The sequence below is a fragment of the Chelonia mydas genome, chromosome 10 (genome assembly GCF_015237465.2).
Source record: "Chelonia mydas isolate rCheMyd1 chromosome 10, rCheMyd1.pri.v2, whole genome shotgun sequence".
In the NCBI taxonomy this organism is placed as follows: Eukaryota; Metazoa; Chordata; order Testudines; family Cheloniidae; genus Chelonia; species Chelonia mydas.
Window position 1 is genome coordinate 54,412,172 of NC_051250.2, and position 20,247 is coordinate 54,432,418.

The window sequence follows — 20,247 nt, forward strand, 5'->3', positions numbered from 1 at the left end:
ACTGTTCTATCCAAATTGGATTATTGGTATAGGCTACAGCTTTGTTCAGGAAGGACAGGCAGGGCAAAAGAAATTATCAAGAATATATACCCTTGCTCTGAAGTCCAGAAGGAGGTGGGAGTCACTGGTTAATGATAAAAGGGGTATCCTGGTAGTAGTCTACTATAGATCAACAAATCAGGAAGAGGAGGCGAATGAGGCATTTCTAGAACAACAAAAATACCCAAAACGCAAGACCAGTACAACGGGGGACTTCTACTACCCAGACATCTGTTGGAAAAGTTAATACAGAAAAACGCAAAATTTTCAGTAAGTTCTTGGAATGTATTTGGGACAACTTTTTGTGCAGAAAGTAGCCAAGATGGTAGCCATTTTAGACTTGATTCTGGTCAACAGGGAGGAATTGGTAGTGAATCTGAAGGTGGAAGGCAATTTGGGTGAAAGTGATCATGAAATGATAGATTTCATGATTCAAAGGAAATTTGTAAGCATCTGGAGGATGATAGGGTTATAAGGAATAGCCAGCATGGATTTGTCAAACAAAAATCATGTTAAACCAATTTAATTGCCTTCTTTGACAGGGTTACTGGCCTAGTGAATGGGGGGAAGCAGTAGCTGTTATATATCTTGATTTAGTAAGACTTTTGATACAGTCCCACATGCTATTCTCATAAGCATACTAGAGAAATTGGTCTTGGTGGATGCACAATTAATTGAAAGACGATACTCAGAGTAGTTATCAATGGTTCACTGTCAAACTGGGAGCGTGTATCTAGTGGGGTCCCACAGGTCAGCCCTGGATCCAATACTATTCAATATTTTCATTAATGATTTAGATAATGGAGAGTATGCATATAAAATTTGCAGATGACACCAAGCTGGGAGGGGTTGCAAGAACTTTGGAGTACAGAATTAGAATTTAAAACAACTGTGACAAATTGGGGAATTGGTCTGAAATCAGCAAAACGAAATTCAGTAAAGATAAGGGCAACACACTTCATTTGGGAAAGAAAAATCAAATGCACAACTACAAAATGAGGAATAACTGTCTAGATGGTAGTACTGCTAAAAGGATCTTTGGGTTATAGTGGATCACAAATTGAATGAGTCAACAATGTGATGCAGCTGTGAAAAAGGCTAATATTCCAGAGTATATTAATAGGAGTAAGTCACAGGAGGTAATTGTCCCACTCTACTTGGCCCTGGTGAGGCTTCTGTTGGAGTAGTGTGTCCAATTCTGGGCGCCATACTTGAGGAACGATTTGGACAAATTGGAGAGAGTCCAGAGGAGAGCAACAAAAATGATAAAAGGTTTAGAAAATTTGACCTATTAGGAAAGGTTTAAAAAAAACTGGGCATATTTAGTCTTGAGAAAAGAAGACCAAGGGGAAACCTGTTAAGTCTTCAAATATATTAAGTGCTGTTATAAAGAGGACAGGAATCAATAGATCTCCATGTCCACTGAAGGTAGGACAAGAAGTAAGTGGCTTAATTTGCAGCAAAGGAGATTTAGATTAGATATTAGGAAAACTAACTATAAGGGTAGTTAAGCTCTGGAATAGGCTTCCAAGGGGTGTGTGGAATCCTCATCATTGGAGGTTTTTAAGAACAAGTTGGTCAAACACTATCAGGGATGGTTTTGGTTTAATTGATCCTGTCACAGTGTAGGGGGATGGACTTGATGGCTTTTCGAGATCCTTTCCAGCCCTACATGATTCCATAAAAATGTTCTGCATTTTACTATTTAAAAGGAAAGGGAGTGACCACATCACAATTCTGGCCATTTGCACTCATCGTAGAAAGGCCGAAGAATGAATGGGCTTGGGGAGACACTCTCACCTCTGGGGAAGTGTGGTTTTTTGTTTTTTGTTTTTTTTTAAAGAAAAGTTAAAGGAAAAAGTGTCAAGTTAGTAAAAATTAAAGGCAGGAAAAGTATTAATTTTGGTTTCTAACTTATAAAGATATTTTGAAGTACTAATGCCACTAGGGAAGTGATCATTTAAATCCACCAGTTTAATGGGCAGTTTTAAAATCTATTTCTTAACATGTTGTTTTCAAAATAAAACTAGCCCATTGTCTGATACAATTTTAGCTCCAGATCTCATATTTTGCGAGGCAGAAAATCTTTCAGTTTAATATTTGAATTGGGAGGCAGTGTTGCCTGGTGGATAGAATAGCTGACTGGGCCTCATGAGATCTGTATTCTGTTCCCAGCTCTGCCACTGCCTGCTGGGTGACCTTGGCAAAGTCACTTTGCCTTCTTATGCCTCCATTTCCCCTGTTAACATGCCTGTAAAATAGGAATAATGATACTTACCTCCTTTGTAAAGCTCTTTGAGATGTACTGATGTAAAGTACTAAATGAGAACAAGGTATCATTAAAAACAATAATTGATTCTAAGCCTGCATCTGGCTTGCATCTCTTTCCGATCTGTTGGTGAACTTGAAAAGCAGAGGGGAGAGAAATGGACTGAACGCCAAAAACTGATACCAATGGAGACAGATTAAGCAGTGGGAAGGGGACACAGATGACAAACCATGATAAGATGGGTTATAAAAATCTTTATTGATTACTTCTCAATGTTTGACATTCACATGTCTTGGGCATATTTATTTGTATTGTTGTTCATAGTGTGACAGGTCACCTCATTGAAAAGAAATTCCAGAATATACAGTAACGTCACATGACTAGTTTAGCCGATCATTTCTCAGGATTTTCTAAATCTGTTTTCAAATGGTAGAATATTGACCTCTGTCTGTCTTTAAACAATGGAGTTTATTGCAACATGTTATTGTAAAGCACAAATTAAACAAGAACGTTACCTCTGTTGAATACTTGAAATAAACCATTTAACATCCTATTTTGGGAATAAAGAGTTATAGATGTTATAACATTGCCTACCATGTGTAGAGATAGTGTGCGTATCCCTGACTGTATTTAGGTTGTGCCAGTTCTCTGACAAAGACCACTGCATTTTCAGAACAAAAACACCTTCAAAACTCAGGTGGTTGGACTGAATACACTGCTTCCTCATATATGATATGTGATTTGTAGCTGATTGCTAGTATTTTGAGGGACTCTACACTGCAGGATACAAGCAACTCCTATTTAAGTCAGTAGGAGTTGTTCATATCCTGTGGTGGAAGAAGAATAGGGCTCCTGGAAACCATGCTGACCTACCAAATCTAACCTATCATTCTCTTGTGATCTGCAGTGGATCAATATGGGAGAAATAAAAATTTCAGTTAAGAAAACTAATTTTGCACATAAATATCTCCTGCTTTTTCCTACCTCTGTCTCTCACTGCTGCAGTGACATCTAGTGGAACTAAAAAGCAAAGTTTGCTACAAAGGTCTATGATTCTGTTTCAGTTAATTATTTAACATTTGTACAGTGCCTTGAATGTGTAAAGTGCTAAGTATTATTAATTATCATCTGTCTTTTCATTTCTAATGTGTCTATTGCCCTAGGCTTCCAGACATTAGTCAGTGCAATTCAACTCTCTTACAGTTAACTTTGATGGGTAGTCATCTCATATTGCAGAGACTGCATAGTCAGAGGAGGTCTCCAGAAACACACCAGAGACTTGGAGAATGACCTAACAATCAGAGTCCAGCAGATTTTCCTAAATGTGACTAGGATATGCCCAGCAGTGTTTGGCCAGTGTGCACCATGATCATAAAAGGATTCACTGTCACAAAACCATACAATGCAAGAAGGCACAGACACATTATTAAACATTGCTGATGCTGGCAGGCAGTTCAGGCACTGCTCTGGGTTAAATAAGGCAATCAGCAAGTGGGTAGGGGACGAGGAGACAGGATTTGCTGAAGCTATGGGACAGGTACAATGGCCGCAAAGTGAGAGCTGATGGATTTGCAGAAGTGGCACATGCAGTGGTATAATATCCAGGAGTATTGAAGATTCTGATGATGAAGCAGGCCAAACTAATCATGCATCCATTTGTGAGGGTGGGCTTAATAATCACGAACAGGGAAACTCTATTCTGGTCACACATGCAAGCACAGACCCTCCTCTCTGCTGCACAGAGGACTGCACTTGTGGTCAGAAAGTACTGAGTGTCCAGACCAGGTAACAATCTCTCTCCTAAGGTATAGTCCACGCTGTGAAAAAGTCTGAGAACTCCTGATCTTGAATATACTTCTTCAGTGCTTATAGAAACAGATGCATAAGCAGCATAATACTAGCCACTGCAGCTTCTTGGTGAAAGGAGGTCATAAGAATGGCCATAGTGAGTCAGACCAATGGTCCATCTAGGCCAGTATCCCGTCTTCTGACAGTGGCCAATGCCAGATACTTCAGAGGTAATGAACAGAGGAGGCAATCATCACGTGATCCAATCCCTGTCATCCACTCCCAGCTTCTGGCAGTCAGAGGCTAGGGACAGCCAGAACCTGGAGTTGCATCCCTGATCATCTTGGGTAATAGCTATTGATGGATCTATCCTCCATTAATTTAATTCTTTTTTGAACTTTGTTATATTTTTGGCATTCACAGCATCCACTGGCAATGAATTCTACAGGTTGACTGTACCTTGTGTGAAGAAGTACTTTCTTTTGTTTGTTCTAAACTTGCTGCCTATTAATTTCATTGGGTGAGCCCTAGTTCTTGTGTTATCTGAAGGAGTAAAAAGCACTTGCTTATTCATTTTCTCCACACGAGTCATGATTTTTTACCTCCATCATATTCCCTTAGTCATCTCTTTTCCAAGCTGAAAAGTCCCAGTCTTCTTAATCTGTCGTCATACGGAAGCTGTTCCATACCCTTAATCATTTTTGTTGCCCTTCTCTGTACCTTTTCCAGTTCTAAGATGCCCTTGTTTAGATGGGGTGACCAGAAGTATCAAGAGTTCAAGAGTTTGCCCGATTGAGTTTCCCAAAGAGAGATTTATATTATCGTTGCATTCTGTATTATTTTGGGTGAATCTTATAAGTAAGCTAACTCTGTTCATTGCTACTGAGTGGTGTTCCTCCTTTTCAGCTGTATCTTATTTTATTCTACAGGCACAGCTGATAGCTCAGTCAATTGGTCAGGCTTTCAGTGTGGCCTACCAGGAGTTTCTGAGAGCCAATGGAATTAATCCAGAGGATCTCAGTCAGAAAGAATATAGTGACATAATCAATACCCAGGAAATGTATAATGATGATCTTATACACTTCTCCAATTCAGAGAACTGCAAGGAGGTAAATTCTTTTTTTTTAATTTTTATTTCATGTTGTTAATCCTGTTTTCTTATTTTTAATATTGATGTACACTCTGAGCACTCAATTGCCATTTTAAGAGTACATTTGCATTGGAAATAAATGGTTTTATTAGTATTCAGCCTTAGGAGCTTTTTATTTTTCCTACCCATTTTACTTTCAAGGCCCTTCTGGTTCCATCATAATAATAATAATTACATTTACATTTCATATAAATGGGAAACAGTAATACCTTTACACCATGCTTCAGGTGTCAGTTACTTGAGTGTTATAATGAGGTGTTGATATAACACTCAAGTAACTGACACCTGAAGCATGGTGTAAAGGTATTACTGTTTCCCATTTATATGAAATTGTTGGTAGTCAGGTTTTAAAGACCTTGAAAATTCACATTTTAATAGATTTTATATCTGCGGTTTGGCACTAAGCGTCTCTGTAAATGAGCTGACATTTCTGATCTCAGTAAGATATGTTTGGTGTATTTTCTGTATTAAGACTGTGCGTTTTAATTCCCATTCTAGAATAAAATCATATCTGGTTAATTTAAATGTTGGAGGTGCATATAGAAGAGAGGCCTGCTTCCAAAATATTACCTGCAAAGCCATGGGTGGAGGAGCATTCATCTGACATAGAAATAATGGTTTTTAATCAAGTTAGATAAAAATCACGGGACAGGATCCAAACATAGATAATATGACCTTAAAGGCCAGATTGTTCTTTGTGGGTGTTTGAGGGCAATGGGTGGAACAGTGAGCTGTCCGCCATCTCACTGCTCCCCATGCAGGGATAGGGACCATTACAGTCTGTGTGCTTGGGGAGAATAGGTACTGCTCTTGGGCACCCCCACGATACAATCTCCCCGAGGAGCAAAGGGACCATGGCAAAGGGTAGGTACAATGTGTGCACTCCCACTGTACATGGGGAAGTTGCTAGGGGAGAGAAGGGATTTTGTCTCCTGAAGAGATTGCAAAACTCTTCCTTCCTCTTCCAGGGCTTAGGAGGCTTCTGTCCATCACCAGTACTGCTTGGTGGTTGAATACCATAGACTGTCCCTAATATAGCATTGTTTTTAGTCCATGAAAGAAGGGTTCTATGGAGTTCTGGCTCTGCATGGGACAAGCATGGCTGGCTCTTATGCTTCTGTTATTATCATAGCTCTTTCAAATCCCATTCATCTTATACTCAACACACTCCTGACTATCAGACTTCAAAGGGGTAGCCGTGTTAGTCTGGATCTGTAAAAGCAGCGAAGAATTCTGTGGCACCTTATAGACTAACAGACGTATTGGAGCATGAGCTTTCGTGGGTGAATACCCACTTCATCGGATGCATGTAGTGGAAATTTCCAGAGGCAGGTATAAATATGCAAGCAAGAATCAGGCTAGGGATAACGAGGTTAGTTCAATCAGGGAGGATGAGGCCCTCTTCTAGCCACCCTGGACACACCACATGATCCATTGTCTACAGCCAAACGCTGAGGTACAACCGCATTTGCTCCAACCCCTCAGACAGAGACCAACACCTACAAGATCTTCACCAAGCATTCTCAAAAGTATGATACCCACATGAGGAAATAAGGAAACAGATCACCAGAGCCAGATGTGTACCCAGAAGCCTCCTGCTGCAAGACAAGCCCAAGAAAGAAACCAGCAGAACTCCACTGGCCATCACATACAGTCCTCAGCTAAAACCTCTCCAACGCATCGTCACTGATCTACAACCCATCCTGGACAACGATCCCTCACTTTCACAGGACTTGGGAGGCAGGCCAGTCCTCGCCCACAGACAACCCGCCAACCGGAAGCATATTCTCACCAGCAACTACACACCCCACCATAGTAACTCTATCTCAGGAACCAATCCATGCAACAAACCTCGATGCCAACTCTGCCCACATATCTACACCAGCGACACCATCACAGAACCTAACCAGATCAGCCACACTATCACCGGTTCATTCTCCTGCACGTCCACCAATGTAATCTACGCCATCATGTGCCAGCAATGCCCCTCTGCTATGTCCATCGGCCAAACTGGACAGTCCCTACGTAAAAGGATAAACGGACACAAATCAGATATTAGGAATGGCAATATACAAAAACCTGTAGGGAACACTTCAATCTCCCTGGACACAAAAAAGCAGATTTAAAGGTAGCCATCCTTCAGCAAAAAAACTTCAGGACCAGACTTCAAAGAGAAGCTGCGGCGCTTCAGTTCATTTGCAAATTTGACCCCATCAGCTCAGGATTAAACAAAGACTGTGAATGGCTAGCCAACTACAAAAGCAGTTTCTCCTCCCTTGGTGTTCACACCTCAACTGCTAGAAGAGGGCCTCATCCTCCCTGATTGAACTAACCTCGTTATCCCTAGCCTGATTCTTGCTTGCATATTTATATCTGCCTCTGGAAATTTCCACTACATGCATCGGACGAAGCGGGTGTTCACCCACGAAAGTTCATGCTCTAATACATCTGTTAGTCTATAAGGTTCCACAGGACTCTTTGCTGCTTTTACTGACTAACAAAGGTAAAGGGGACTTCTGCTCGGAAAAGGGACTACGTAAAATAAAAATAGCACTTTTAAAGATGCATCTTCTCCCTCTCTGTCTGACAAGTTGTACTACTACCAATGAAGTGGCTCCAGTAGAGCTGTGGCATTGATCAGCCTGGTTTCTTTCCCCCCGCCTCCTCCCCACCCTACACAAATAACAGCAGCAAAATTAACATCTGAAACCTCATTACAGAATCTTCATTGTTGGTAATATATGAAGTGGAGAGAACTTCCCTTAAGTCAATACCAGGTTTAGCATGGCATGTCAGCATGACTTACATTGATAATAATGGTGTACATTTCATATTTTACCTTTGAAATATGACCTTTCATCCAGGAAGGTCTCTAAGCACCTCAAAAACAGAATGAGGCACATGGGGCCAAATCCTGTTCCCACTGAAGTAATGACAAAACTCTCCTTGGTTTCAGTGTGATGAATATTTGGCCTGTGTTCTAATGGTCTGAGTGCAAAAAGCACAACTTCTGCATTTTAAAATGGTCTCATTTTGTGACCCTGGGCAAATCACTTAATCTTTCTGTCACAGTTTCCTCATCTGTGAAATAATAGGTGTAGTAGCACTTCCCTGCCTTACAGGGGTATTGGGAGGATTCATTAATTGATAAATCCTCCCAATTTATTCATTATAAAGCACTTTGAAGATGGAAAGCGCTACATGCTAAATGTTATTTCCAAGTGACAGGTCACATGATTTCACTGGGGGTTTTGCCTAAATAAGGGATGCAGATTTTGGACCTATACATAGGAAATGCAGTCATTTCTGGGTGAATCATGGTGACTGGAAGTGAAGGTGAAAATCCATATTCAACTGAAAACCAGTCCAGGTATACGTAAATTGTAATTTATAGCGTTACAAATAGAAACGGTAAAGAAATGGATGTGTGGTTTATATGGGTACAGTTGTTGGACTTGACAAGGTATTGTTTATGTACATGTAGCAACTGGAAAATATTTCAAATTGGTCACACAAGGGAAAACAAACTTAATTAGAAAATCTTGTTTTTACTTGTAATCGTAACTGATTAGATAAAAAATGTGTAACTCCAAGATGCCAGTTTTATAATCACTTCTCTGAGCTTAAGCATGCTTCAGAGTAATGAATAGGGCCGTCCTTCCTGCTGCCCATTGCTCCTTGGTTCCCAGTTCTCCTAACTGAGCATGTTTACGAGTAATGATGGATTGTCTGATCATGCTGAAGCTGTTGCACTCTGGCTGGATTTCAATCAATCCAGGGATAACCTCTGCAGAACCCAGCGAGCCTTCCTGGTTTTTACACACAAGAAATCCCCTTCTGTGTCTCTTCTTAATTTAGAAGGCTGACCTGACTGTAGTGATGTAACTGAGCCTTCAGTGCTAAATAGGCTTTGCATAGTACATGTAGCGCAGTCACCGCATTATTTGTTTGGGGAAATGTTCTTATCCAGTATTTTATTAAAGAAGACTTTCAACTTGAAAATCACACTTCTGGTTAGAAACATTATACATCCTGTAATCACAGGTAACCCCCAAGATTACTATATCTGAGAAAAAATAATGACATTTGTATTACAGTAGAACCTTGAGGGGCTAACAGAGATTAGGGCCCATTGTGCTAGGTGCTGTACAAACAGGTAAGATGCACAGAGAAATTAAGTGAATTGGAGAAGGTCACACTTGAAGTCTGTGGCAGAGCTGGAAATTGAACCTAGAACTCTTAAATTCCAGTGCCTTAGCAGCAATGTCTTAAGATCTCCCCTGTATTCCAGTGAGGAAAATTATTTCTATTTATTTAATGAAGCACATTATGTATAGTCAGTTCCACTGTTTCCCCTGTAGAGTCAGTAGTTTTTTAGTTTCTCCCTTGTTATAAAGACCTGTCTGAATTACAACAGGTGAGCAGAAGATCCTCTATAAAAATTATTTTAAAGGAATTAGAAAAAAATCAGAGCATTGTATTTAACTGGTGCTAGAAACTGGAATATGTGACAGGTACTCACTTGAAAAAAAATTAAATTGACTCTCTCTTTTGAAGTAACTTCTCGTGGTTAATAGGAAAGTGATTGATTTAGTTTTCTTTGTAAATGGTTAATTTTAATTAATTAACCACTGAAATAATAGTGTTTGAAATTCAGAGGAAATGTAATTAACACAAAAACAGTGATTTGTATATATTTTCATTGCAGTTGCAGCTAGAAAAGCAGAAGGGAGAAATTCTCGGGGTTGTGATTGTGGAATCAGGATGGGGATCCATCCTACCCACAGTTATCCTGGCTAACATGATGAATGGAGGCCCTGCAGCTCGTTCAGGGAAACTAAGCATCGGAGACCAGATTATGTCTATTAATGGAACCAGTTTAGTTGGTCTTCCTCTTGCAACATGCCAAGGGATTATAAAGGTACCCAACACTTATATCTGTATACATGCATGTTTGTAGAGTGTGAGCCTGCAGAGCTGAGATTGTGTCTTTGTAAAGTGCCCTGCAAATGTCTGACACTTATATGTGTAATAACAATAATTCATGTTGTACTGGTGCGAGATAGACGCAGACATTCCAGGCCTTTCCTTTGAGCAGATTTTAGTAGGGACGAGTGAGTTAAGATTATGTAAGGAAGAAGAGCTGCAAGAGTATTTCACAAAGACTAAATAGAGCCAGACCATGCTGCACATATCTCCTAGAGAGGACCACATGTGGACCTCTACACTTACCAATGTGAGGGAAACTCCGCTGTATCCATAACACTATCCATCCTACGAACTATGCGGAAGACTTTCATTTGGAGTCCAGTGTCCATGCAAGTGGAAGGAGTGGTGGACTGGAGGGAGGAGTTGGCAGGTCGTGAGATGAATCAAGTGGATGCACTCTGTCTTCCCTGTAACCGCAGGAAGGTTCCCCAGAGAAGATGCAATCCAAGGTTGTATTATTTTTGGCCACTGTTGCTAGTACAGATTCATATCCACCAGGGTTAGTAGCAGCTGCCAGCTATTGATGACAGCTTGCATTGTGCCATGTAATTCTGATCAGAGCAAGTCGAATTGACCTGGTGCTTAAAGCTCTCATAGACTTTAAGGTCAGAAGGGGCCACCAGGACCATCTAGTCTGACCTCCTTCACCCTGCAGGCCACAGAACTTCACCCGCCCACTCCTGTAATTTGCCCATAATCTGGCTGAATTACTGAAATCCTCAAATCTTGATTTTAATAATCCACCATTTATTCTACTTCAGATCAGCAAGTGACCCATGTTCCAATGCTGAAGAGGAAGGCAAAAAAAACCGCAGGGCCTCTGCCAGTGTGACCTGGGGGAAAATTCCTTCCTGACCCCAAATAGGGCAGGGGTTAGACTCTGAGCAAGTGGGCGAGACCCACCAGCCAGACACCTGGGAAAGAATACTCTGTAGTAACTCAGAGCCTTCCCCATCTAGTGTCCCATCATTGGCCATTGGAGATATTTGCTAATAGCAGTTATGGATGGGCCATGTTCCATAGTTTCAAAACTGAGCTTGCTAAATTTATGGAGTAGGCAATCTCATCTCACAGTCCCCAAGCTCCTCATTACTCTTATTAAAAACTGAGGCGAAGTATTTATTTAGATATTCATTTAATCCCCATCATCAGTTCTTAGAGGTCCCACTTCTTTCCTTGTTTTCTTTTTATTTATACGGCTAAAGAACTTTTTAACATTGAGTTTAATTTCCTTTGCAAGGTCCAACTCTGCCTGGCTTTTAGCAGTTCTCACTTTTCCTCTATACTTTCTGATCTATGTGAGTTAGTTTTCCTCACTGACCCCTCCCATTTTCCATTCCTTGTAGACTTTCTGCTTTCTCTTAATAACCTATTTGAGGTGCTTGTTCATCCAGTTTGGTCTGCAACCCTTCCATATGAATTTTTCTTCTTGCTCGGGATGCAGGCTTTAGATAGTTTACGCAACTTTGACTTAAAGTAATTCCAAGCCTCCTCCACATTCAGATCCTTGAGTTCTTCAGTTGACTTCCCTAACTGATTTTCTCAATTTTTTTCAAGTTTGCCCTTTTGAAATCGGGGGCCCTAGTTGCAGACCTAATTTTGTTTATCCTTGCATTTAGTTTAAACTGAATTAACTCCTGATCACTCAAACCAAGGTTGTCCTCTACAGCCAGTTCTTCTATGAGGTCCTTTCTACTTATCAACACTAAATCTAAAATGACATCACTTCTTGTTGGTTCGGTGACTGTTTAGTGAAGAAATCTGTCCGATGTCCCATCCAGGAATATCTGGGCCCTACCATTATTAGTAGCACTTCTCCTCCAATGTATAACCGGGAAATTAACATAAGAATGCCCAGTCAGATCAGTTGTCCATATAGCCTAGTGTCCTGTCTTCCGACAAGGGCCCGTGCCAGATGTTTCGAACAGAATAGGGCAATTTATCAAGTGATCTACTACCTGTCATCCAGTCCCAGATTCTGGCAGTTAAAGGTTTAAGGACACCCAGAGCATGGGGTTGAATCCCTGTACGCTTGGCTACTTGACATTGATAGACTTATCCTCCATGAACTTATCTAATTCAGTTATATCCAGTTATACTTTTGGCCTTCACAGCATTCCCAGCAACGAATTCCACAGGTTGGCTGTGCACTGTGTGAAGAAGTACTTCTTTATGTTTGTTATTGGGTGACCCCTGGTTCTTGTGTTAAGTGAAAGGATAAATAACACTTCCTGTTCACTTTCTCCACACCATTCATGATTTGATAGACCTATATCAAATCGACCCTTAGTCATCTCTTTTCTAAGATGAACAGTCCCAGTTTTTTAAATCTCTCCTCATATGAAAGCTGTTCTGTACCCTTATAATTTTTGTTGCCCTTCTCTGTACTTTTTCCAATTCTAATATATCTTTTTTGAAATGGGGCTACCAGAACTGCATGTAATATTCAAGGTATGGGCCTACCAGGGATTTATATCATAGCATTATGATATTTACTGTCTTATTGTCTATCACTGTCCTAGCTTTTTTGACTGCTGCTGCACATTGAGCAGATGTTTTCAGAGAACTATCCACAATGACTCCAAGATCTCTTTCTTGAATGGTAACAGCTAATTTAGACCCCATAATTTTGTATATATAGTTGGGATTATGTTTTCCGATGTGCTTTATTTTGCATTTATCAACACTGCATTTCATCTGCCATTTTGTTCCCAGTCACCCAGTTTTGTGAGATCCCTTTGTAACTCTTCACAGTCAGCTTTGGACTTAACTATCTTAAGTCATTTTTTATTGTCTGCAAACTTTGCCACCTCACTGTTTACCCCTTTTTCCAGGTCTTTTATGAATATGTTGAACAGCACTAGTCTCGGTACAGATCCCTGGGGGACACCGTTGTTCATCTCTCTCCACTGTGAAAACTGACAGTTTATTCCTACCTTTCTTTCCTATCTTTTAACCAGTTACTGATCCATGAGAGGACCTTGCCTCTTATCCCATGACTGCTTCCTTTGCCTGGGAGCCTTTGGGTTGGGACCTTGTCAGAGGCTTTTTGAAAGTCCAAGTACACTGTATCCACCAGATCACCCTTGTCCACATGCTTGTTGATGCCCTCAGAGAATTCTAATAGATTGGTGAGGCATGATTTCCCTTTACAAAAGCCATGTTAACTCTTCCCCAATATATTGTTAATCTGTGTGTCTGATAATTCTGTTCTTTACTTATAATTTCAACCAATTTGCCTGGTACCTAAGTTAGGCTTACTGGCCTGTAATTGTCAGGATCACCTCTGGAGACTTTTTTTAAAAAAACAGTGGTTTTGTTATTGTGTGATTCCTTGCTTGCTGTGTGCCTGCTTTATTGAAGTTTATAGTGTGGTCTATTTGGGGGGCTGTGTGCTGAGCCTAGTAGCCTGCAAGGCTGAGAGCTTCCACATGAGGTTCTAGCCTGCCATTCTTTGATCCCTAATCCTTTTCGGATCCCTTTTTCATAAGCAACCGGAGGAGCTAGCGAACAAGAGCAGGAAACGGGAGTTTTCAGAGGGGCTTTAGAGACTGAGCGTGACAGCCAGTTACACCTAAATAACATTCTCTAAATTTAGGCCAACATCCCCCTCCCTTCCCCACTCCCCCACAAAAAGGAAAAGAAAACACACACACAACCCTGCAAGAGTAAAAATCATGCCGGCAGAAGTCCAGCCCCAGAGTGGGAGCTAGCCAGTTTATTGCACTGAATGCAGCATGTATAATTACCTGCTTTATGGTCAGGTGGCGTATGTGTGCATTTGGTGCAAGCAGCTCATGGCCCCCAGAGATTGAGTACGGGCTCTTGAGAACAGAGTGGCTGAACTGGAGGAGTGAAGGGAGAGAGATACATAGAAGAGACTTTCTGGGACACAATAGAGCGGTCCCATCCCCCATCTGACAGCCTCTGTGCTGTTGAGGAGGATGAAAGTCTGGGAAAGAGAACATCAAGCTGGAGGGGAGGGAAACAATCCCATAGTTGGGACCCTCCTTCTGGATGATGCCATGGTACCCTCTCACACTGAGTATACCTCTTTGAGGGAGGGGACCCCTGTTACTATGAAGAGAGAGTAATACGAATGGGGGAATTAATTATTAGAAATATAGTTGGTTAGTAAATGACTGGGAGAACAGCATGGTGAATTGCCTGCCGGGCGCAAAGGTTGTGGTCCTCTCAAGGCATCAAGACAGATTTATGTGCAGTGCTTGGCAGGAGCCAGTGGTCATGGTACACGTAGGTATGCATGACATAGGGAAATGTAGGAGAGAAAGATCCTGGAAGCCAAATTTAGGCTGCTACATAAGAGATTAAAGTCTAGGAGTGCCACGGTAGCATTCTCTGAAATGCTTCCAGCTATGCGCAGGGCCAGTTAGATGGGTAGAACTGCAGGGTCTCAATGTGTGGATGAGATGTTCGGGGGAGGGATTTAGGTTTGTTAGGAACTGGGGTACCTTTTGGGAAAGGAGGTGCCTATAGAGGGAGGATGGACTCCACCTAAACCAAAATGGAACCACGTTACTGGCATGTATACTTAAAAGCTCATAGAGGAGTTTTTAAATCAAGGGCTGGGGAAAAGCCAACAGGGGTAGGAGAATCCGTGGTTCGCACAGACACATCTCTTAGGGGGAGGATTTATTAAAGGGGATACTCTATGTCCTAGTAAAGAGGAGAAGAGAGAAGTTGATAAAGTATAGGTAGGAAATTAATAGAAAAAGTCCAACAAAAGAGAGTCCCACTCAATTACACCACATGAAGGTAGACAACTAAATATTGACAAATTGTATAAGTGCTTGTTTACAAATGCTAGAATTCTTAAGTACTGAGATGGGTGAAATTGAGTGCCTGGTATTACATGATGATGTTGGTAATTAGTCTCCCATGATCACAAAATTCCCAGTAGTGGTATTTAATTAAAAATACCGAAAAGATCTCTATCCATATCCACATCAGATCCAGGGGATTTGTAGCAGATTCTAAGCACTATCCCAGTGCAACCTCTGTTATGTTTCTTCCCTAAAGTGATTTTGACCCACACATATGCCATTTTATCCATTCCATCACTTCTAATTTCTTTACAGTCTACCTTGTCATTAATGCACAGTGCTGTTCCACCACCTTTTTCTTTACTTCTGTCTTTCCTGAATAGGACATACCTTCAATACCTGTGTTCCGGCCATGACTACTATTCTACCGTATTTTTGTTATCCCTATATCCTGCACTAGTAGTTCTAGTTCCTTCATTTTGTTACCCAGGCTCCTTGCATTGCTGTATAGACATCTTAGTTGTTTTTGCTTGGCTTCACCCAGATTCTTCACCTGATTAGGTATAGTCGTTTTACTGCCAGTTAAGCCTACCTAACTTACTGTCAGTGATGTTGGCACTGCCTTTCCTCTTGTTGTCCATTCTCCTACACTCTGTTGTTCCTTTATCCACTGCTGTATCCTCTTTTATTTGATTTTCCTCCCGGTTAATGTTAAAATCAGGTGTGAAGATTACATGAGCATCTCCCAACCGTCTCCCCCGAATTCCTAGTTTAAAGTTCTTTTAATCAGTCAACCTCCATCCCAGAAGTCTATTTCCCTCCCTGCTCAGGTGGAGTCCATCCCATGAGAACAGTCCCTGTGAATGCCTCCCAGTGGTTGAACATCCCAAAGCCTTCCTCATAGCACCACTGCCTGAGCCATCTGTTGATCATCATAATCTTGTCTCACCTTCACTGTCCTCCTCTACAGACGAGTGGAATCCCAATCATAGGGTAGGGTTGGAAGAGACCACAGGAGGTCATCTAGTCCACCCCCCTGCTCAAAGCAGGACCAACCCCAGTGAAGATCACCCAAGTCTCCCTTTCTTTAAGCATCTTCCCCAGCCTGGCATAGTTTTCCTAAAAGTTTCCAAGTAAGAATCCAGCAGTACCATTTGTTCCGATGTGAAGGAGAGTCAGTGGATTCTTTCCTGCTCCCATTAGGATCCTCTTCAGCCTCATGTCCACATCCTCTATCATTAGCTCCCAGCAGACAGAACACTCATCTGTGCTTGGGATCAGTCCTGGTGACAGGCTGTCCATTTTTCTTAATAGGAAGTCCCAGTCACACCGATCTGCCTCTTTCTGGAGCATTTCTCTGGCATTCCCCCTTCTGTTCTTTCTGGCTACAATTTGTCTTGTCTTTTGTTCCCCCTTGTAACCTTCTGAGAGTCATCCTCTATCCTCCTGGGGCTCTGAACTCTGGCTATCTCCATTGTCTCTTCCCCTCTTCTTGTAGAATAGTAGCGCTTCTCTTCTTCCTTGTTCTCCCAGCCTGCCTCTCCCTTTCATTTTCTAACTCAGCAAACCTGTTCCTCATCTTTATTTCTCTTTTACTAGCCTGTTTTTCCCTCTGCCTTGTTCTTATAATCATATGTTTCCACTGCCACTTTCCTTATCCAGCAGTGTACCCTTACAGTTCTCTGATCCAGGCCTGCACTTGCAAGTCTTGAGGTTCCTCTTTAGCCTCCTCTCTCCTTTCCTCCAGGAGCCACTCAAATCCCCTTTGAAACAAAACCATAGTTTCTAGATGCATCTCCAAACTTTGGATCTTCTCTTCCATCGGCCCTACCAGTCGGCATGTCATGAAAACGAAACATCTTTTAGGTACCCCCTCCATAATAATGTACATCCTGTAGCTTCCACTTCCAGTCATCTTCATTGGGAGCCAATCAGAACTACAGCCCACAGTATTGCTAATGCTGTTGGAGGTGGTTTGGCGTTAATGATGGTTGGAAAATTTGCGATAATTCATTAGAGCAGAGAAGGCCTTGGCCTCACTACCCCATTTGTAAAATGGAGATTACAATATCTTAGACACATTGAAGCTGCATCCTTTAACGATTATGAAGGGCTGTGAGATCATTGGATTGAAGGTGCTATCTATATGAGAGTGCATTGTTATTGTTGGTAAGGTTTTGGGATGGTCAGCCGGACTAAGAGTTCAGAAAGAGTCCCTGACTTCTTTCCTCAGGATCAATAGGATAATTTTAATTTAGAGTGGCAGAATGTTCCTTCATATGGGCAGTCCTATGTTAGTTGCAGCTGCAAGCGGGGAGGGGTACAGGGTTTCAAGCTCAGCTACTTCACATACTTCCAGTGAGCACCAGTTAGAACCACTTCAGAAAATGCTAACATTTGGGATATTTTTCAGGGTCTTAAGAACCAGACGCAGGTGAAACTGAACATTGTCAGCTGTCCTCCTGTTACAACCGTCCTCATAAAACGACCAGACCTGAAATACCAGCTGGGCTTCAGTGTACAGAATGGAATTGTAAGTTTGTACTTTAATTGCTATGGCTTTTATGTGGAAACACGTTAAAAAGCTAAATAACTGGAGTATTTAAAAAAACCAAACAAATTGTGTGCTTTGTGTGCACTTTGAACCTTTTGAGCTTCCTGGTTTATAAAGTAGCCTTGCAAAGCAGTATATGCAGAGGCAGAATGTTACATCTGTATGTTGTGGAGATAAGTGTGTGTGTGTATGTAATGTTGTTTGTTGTAGGACGTACTCAAATGCAAAGTAAACGTTTGATTTTTAGGAGATTGGATGTCCTAGCATCTGTCTAGCAGAAGGAACAGATGGGAGGGTGAGAGAAGTAAAGTAGCAGTCAAGGACGTGACAGGCTGTTGATGTGGGGCATGCAGTGCAGTTAGGCTGTGCCAGTTGTTGAGGTCAGTGAGACCTGAATTCACAGGCATAAGTCCCATCCCTGAAGTATTCATTGCTGCAGATGGGCTTGAAGAGAAGGGGCTGTTCATACCCAGTGAAAATTTGTGTAGAGCTTGTAGGTGTGCTTGAGTCATAATCACTCATTAACTAAGACCATCATGCCATCAGGATCTCTGTTTTCTGAGAAAATTCAGTTTGTCTGATCTGTACCCATATTTCACAAACACAGGGCCTCTCTTTTTGCATTTTGATCCCTTGATTTACCAAATCTTCTTATTAAATCTTCTGTTCATCAACATCCTTAAATCTGCTACCGCTTTGTCTGTGCTTCCTCTGATGTACTATATGCCATATCCTTCACTTAGCTCTATCTACGATGTGGTGCTATGCCCGGTAAAACCTTTTCATTAGCAATATAACTTTAAATGTTGTTTGCAACGTCTGGGGTGCTTCCGCATTCTAGGAATAAAGAATATTCTAAATACATTGCAAATAACAGGAGAAGCATCGAATGGCAAGTTTTAGAGATTGTGTCCAATGCACATGTAGTGGAACTTACTTACATTGGAGCCTTTGGAGAAAAGGGTTAATTTTCAGAGGAGTTTCACAATAAATAGAGCATCCATTATTTAAAAGAGGGAGCTGGGAATATGCCTGCTTCTCATCTTCCATCCACCCTGCCAGTATGATATCTTTTTGCCTGCAACTGCCACTTTTACTCTGTGCTTTAGCCATGGTGGTGGGTTTTTTGATCCTCTTAACGGCTTGTTTTATTTAAGGTACACATTTAATTTGAGGCTCCGTTATGGTGTTTTTAAATAGTTTCCATGCAGCCTGCAGGCATTTGACTCTTGTGACTGTTCTTTTTAATTTCCGTTTAACTAGCCTCCTCATTTTTGTGTAGTTCCCCCTTTTGAAGTTAAATGCTACTTGTGGTAGGCTTCTTTGGTATTTTCTCCCCTACAGGGATGTTACATTTAAATTACATTATGGTCACTATTACTGGGTGGTTCAGCTGTCTTCACCTCTTGGAGCGGATCATATGATCTATTTAGGATCAAGTCAGGAAATACCTCTCCCCTTGTGGGTCCAGGACTATCTGCTTCAAGAAGCACACATTAATGTACTCAGTCTATCTGGAAATAGTTGAAATCCCCCATTATTATTGTTTTTTTTGTTTTTGTAGCCTTTCTAATCTCTCTGAGTATTTCATAGTCACTGTCACCATCCTGGCCAGGTGGTCAGTAGTATATTCCTATTGCTATACTCTGACTAGTCAAGCATGGGATTTCTGTCTATAAAGATTCTTTGTTACAGTTCGATTCATTTAAGATTTTTTTATTAAATTTGACTCTGTGCTTTTTTCACATATAGGGCCACTCCCACACCAGTGTGACCTCTTGTATGTTTTGTACCCTGTTATTACTGTGTCCCATTGATAATCATTGTGCTACCAAGTTTCTGTAATGCCTATTATATCAATGTCCTCATTTAATACCAGGCACTCAAGTTCACCCATCTTAGTATTTAGCCTTCTAGAATTGTATACAAACACTTATAAAACTTGTCAATATTTAGTCGTCTGCTTTCATGTGATGTAATTGAATGAGAATCTCTTTCGTTGGACTGTTTCTCTTCAGTTGCTACCTGTACTTCAGCAACTTCTATCCTCTCCTCTTTACTAGGATATAGAGAATCCTGTTTAATAAATCTTCCCTTAAGGGATGTGTCTGTCTGAACTGTTTGCTCCTCCACACCTGTCGGCTTTCACAGTTCCCCTCTGAATCCCTCCGAAGCAGTTCTGGAGCGAGCTTGGGCAGAAGTGGGGAGGAATGGGCACTGGTGGGAGCATGTGAATTATTTCTCCCAACTCCAGTGAGAAAAGATAATACAGACTGAGGCACAGTCTGTATTTCTCTTCCCCTTGCCACTTCCTCACCTTCTTCACCTCCACACACTTGCCGCCTTAACTGAACTTTTAGTGTCACAGCTGTTTCAGTTCATGGTGGTTTGGCTCCACCTAGTGGACATTTACCATGTTCACCGTTTGGTATATGGTCACAATTCAGTTTGAGTTCGTCTCAACATTTACGTTAGTGCTCAAAATGAAGTATACCAAATTCACCAAACAAGTCTCAGAAATTATAGTAAGCGGTGAAGAATAAGAAGGCCCTGCAACACAATTCAGTTATGAGAAGTCACAGTTTGGATTTGAAGGCCAATAACTGGCACACATGTACTCTGTTTGATTTATATTTTAAAATATATTACTGTAATAATGCAACTCTCTTATCAT

General features: G+C 41.3%; 1 protein-coding gene across 10 annotated transcripts in view; it reads left to right on the plus strand.

Annotated features, from left to right (window-relative positions):
• Positions 1 to 20,247, plus strand: part of APBA2 (amyloid beta precursor protein binding family A member 2) — a 207,267-nt gene that overhangs the window by 174,698 nt on the left and 12,322 nt on the right. For all 10 annotated transcript variants that reach the window (XM_043523427.1, XM_043523431.1, XM_007053758.3 and 7 more), the window contains 3 exons: positions 5,026 to 5,205; positions 9,955 to 10,167; positions 17,433 to 17,552. In XM_043523427.1, coding sequence (XP_043379362.1) covers positions 5,026 to 5,205; positions 9,955 to 10,167; positions 17,433 to 17,552 — 513 coding nt within the window. The remainder of the gene's footprint in view (positions 1 to 5,025; positions 5,206 to 9,954; positions 10,168 to 17,432; positions 17,553 to 20,247) is intronic.